The sequence below is a fragment of the Austrofundulus limnaeus genome, unplaced genomic scaffold (genome assembly GCF_001266775.1).
Source record: "Austrofundulus limnaeus strain Quisiro unplaced genomic scaffold, Austrofundulus_limnaeus-1.0 Scaffold26, whole genome shotgun sequence".
Taxonomy (NCBI): Eukaryota; Metazoa; Chordata; class Actinopteri; order Cyprinodontiformes; family Rivulidae; genus Austrofundulus; species Austrofundulus limnaeus.
The window spans coordinates 3,062,658-3,064,286 of NW_013952428.1; the positions used below are offsets into that span (position 1 = coordinate 3,062,658).

The window sequence follows — 1,629 nt, forward strand, 5'->3', positions numbered from 1 at the left end:
GATCAGAATTGACTAAATTGGGTTGTTTTTTTCCCCCAGTTGAAACCTAGAAAATTGCAAAATTTATTTCAATAAGGGAATCCTGCAAAACACTTTTAAAGTTCTGGATCTAGATTAATTTACACATGCATTTCCAGCAATAAATCTGACTACTTTTTTGTTTAATTAAAGTATTTAATGCTTATTGTTGAGCAGGTAAAGGAAAAATATGCTTGGCCCTCAAGTCCTTCTGACTTTATGATTTTGGCCCATGTGACAAAATGTTTGGACACCCCTGGTGTAAATAATAGACAGTTTAAAGAAACTCTCTCTCTCTTATTTTCTGCCCTGTATCTTCCCATCTATGGTTGCCATGGTTATAGTATTACTACGATGGGATGGAGATGAGCAGTCTTCCAGTCGAGCTCACCGTCATCTGGAACGGAGATTTCAGCATCGATAACCCCGCCCACAACAAAGGTGAGCATCCAAACAGTGCAATCATGCGCTCTGACATACAAGTTGGTGAATTCATTCGCTTGTGCATTTACTCCACGTAGACACTTGAAAACTCACTTAAACATACAGAGTAAAGCTGCTGCTTCCCCATTGTTGCTCTTGGAGCCTGTCTCCATGGCAACGGGGGGGGGGGGGCTGTGCCAAGGTGAAGCATTCGTACTCTGATGCTGCTGTGAAGAGTGGTTAACTTTAACACATCCTCGTTTTCTTTTTGTAGGCCCCCGTCTTCCCATCTGGCTGTCCAATGCATCATTGTTCCAACTCTTTAAGAGACATTTTCTTTCAACATCTCAGATATGATTTCTTTCCACAAAGTCCTTTATTTTCCTTTTGCCATATTTCACTGAGCCTTTGGCAATCAATCTTTCTCTGTCATCATTGGCTGTTGCCTTTGTTTTTGCGGGACTAGCATGGATTTCTTAATGGCAGCATTGACAAAGTATATGGTGGGCAGCACCGATCCAAAAATTAGCTCCGCAATTTCTAAAGCGCTTATGTATATATTTAGGTCCACAACTTCAAAAACACATACGCCACAGAAAAACTAGTGAAGGCTAATTTTAAAGCACAAATTCAATTGGACACTTACTAGCTGGCAATAATTCATGTACAATATATGCACAATACTGCCAACCAGCAGTGTATGAATCTTTTTACAGCTTAATCTTAAAAGCGCCAATTGCTGGGGATGTGATTTCCTGAAAAAGAACTTTGGCTGCTGGTGGAAAAATTAAAAAGTTGTTGAGGATTGTTAGTTCGGCAGCTTCTTTGTCTTTTTCTTTTGTTTGTTGTAGATTTTTCATAAATAAAATAAATTTAAAACTGTTTATTGGAAAACTGAAGCGATGCATTCTGGGTACATGACCGATTTGATTTGTAATGGGAAACGAAAGCACACAGTACAGGAAACTATCTTCACTTCAAAATAAGAGCATGGTTGGATTTTAAAGTTTTCCATGTAGTTGCTCCAGTTGACCACTAGATGTCAGTGTTCATCATTATAACATCTTTAAATCATTTCTGCATCCCTTCAGCTAACTCTGTTGGCGGATTGCTTCGACCAATTACGTTAAGCATTGAGCTCCAGCGTTTAAACTTTTTTTTTTTTTAAAGGAGCTCCGATTGTAAAGT

The 1,629-nt window shown here is 38.8% G+C and overlaps 1 protein-coding gene across 1 annotated transcript in view; it reads left to right on the forward strand.

Moving 5' to 3' along the window:
* plxna4 (plexin A4) overlaps window positions 1–1,629 on the forward strand; it is a 232,532-nt gene that overhangs the window by 168,844 nt on the left and 62,059 nt on the right. Inside the window, exon 11 of the mRNA XM_014004803.1 lies at window positions 363–459. Within this exon, the coding sequence (XP_013860257.1) occupies window positions 363–459 (97 nt within the window). The remainder of the gene's footprint in view (window positions 1–362; window positions 460–1,629) is intronic.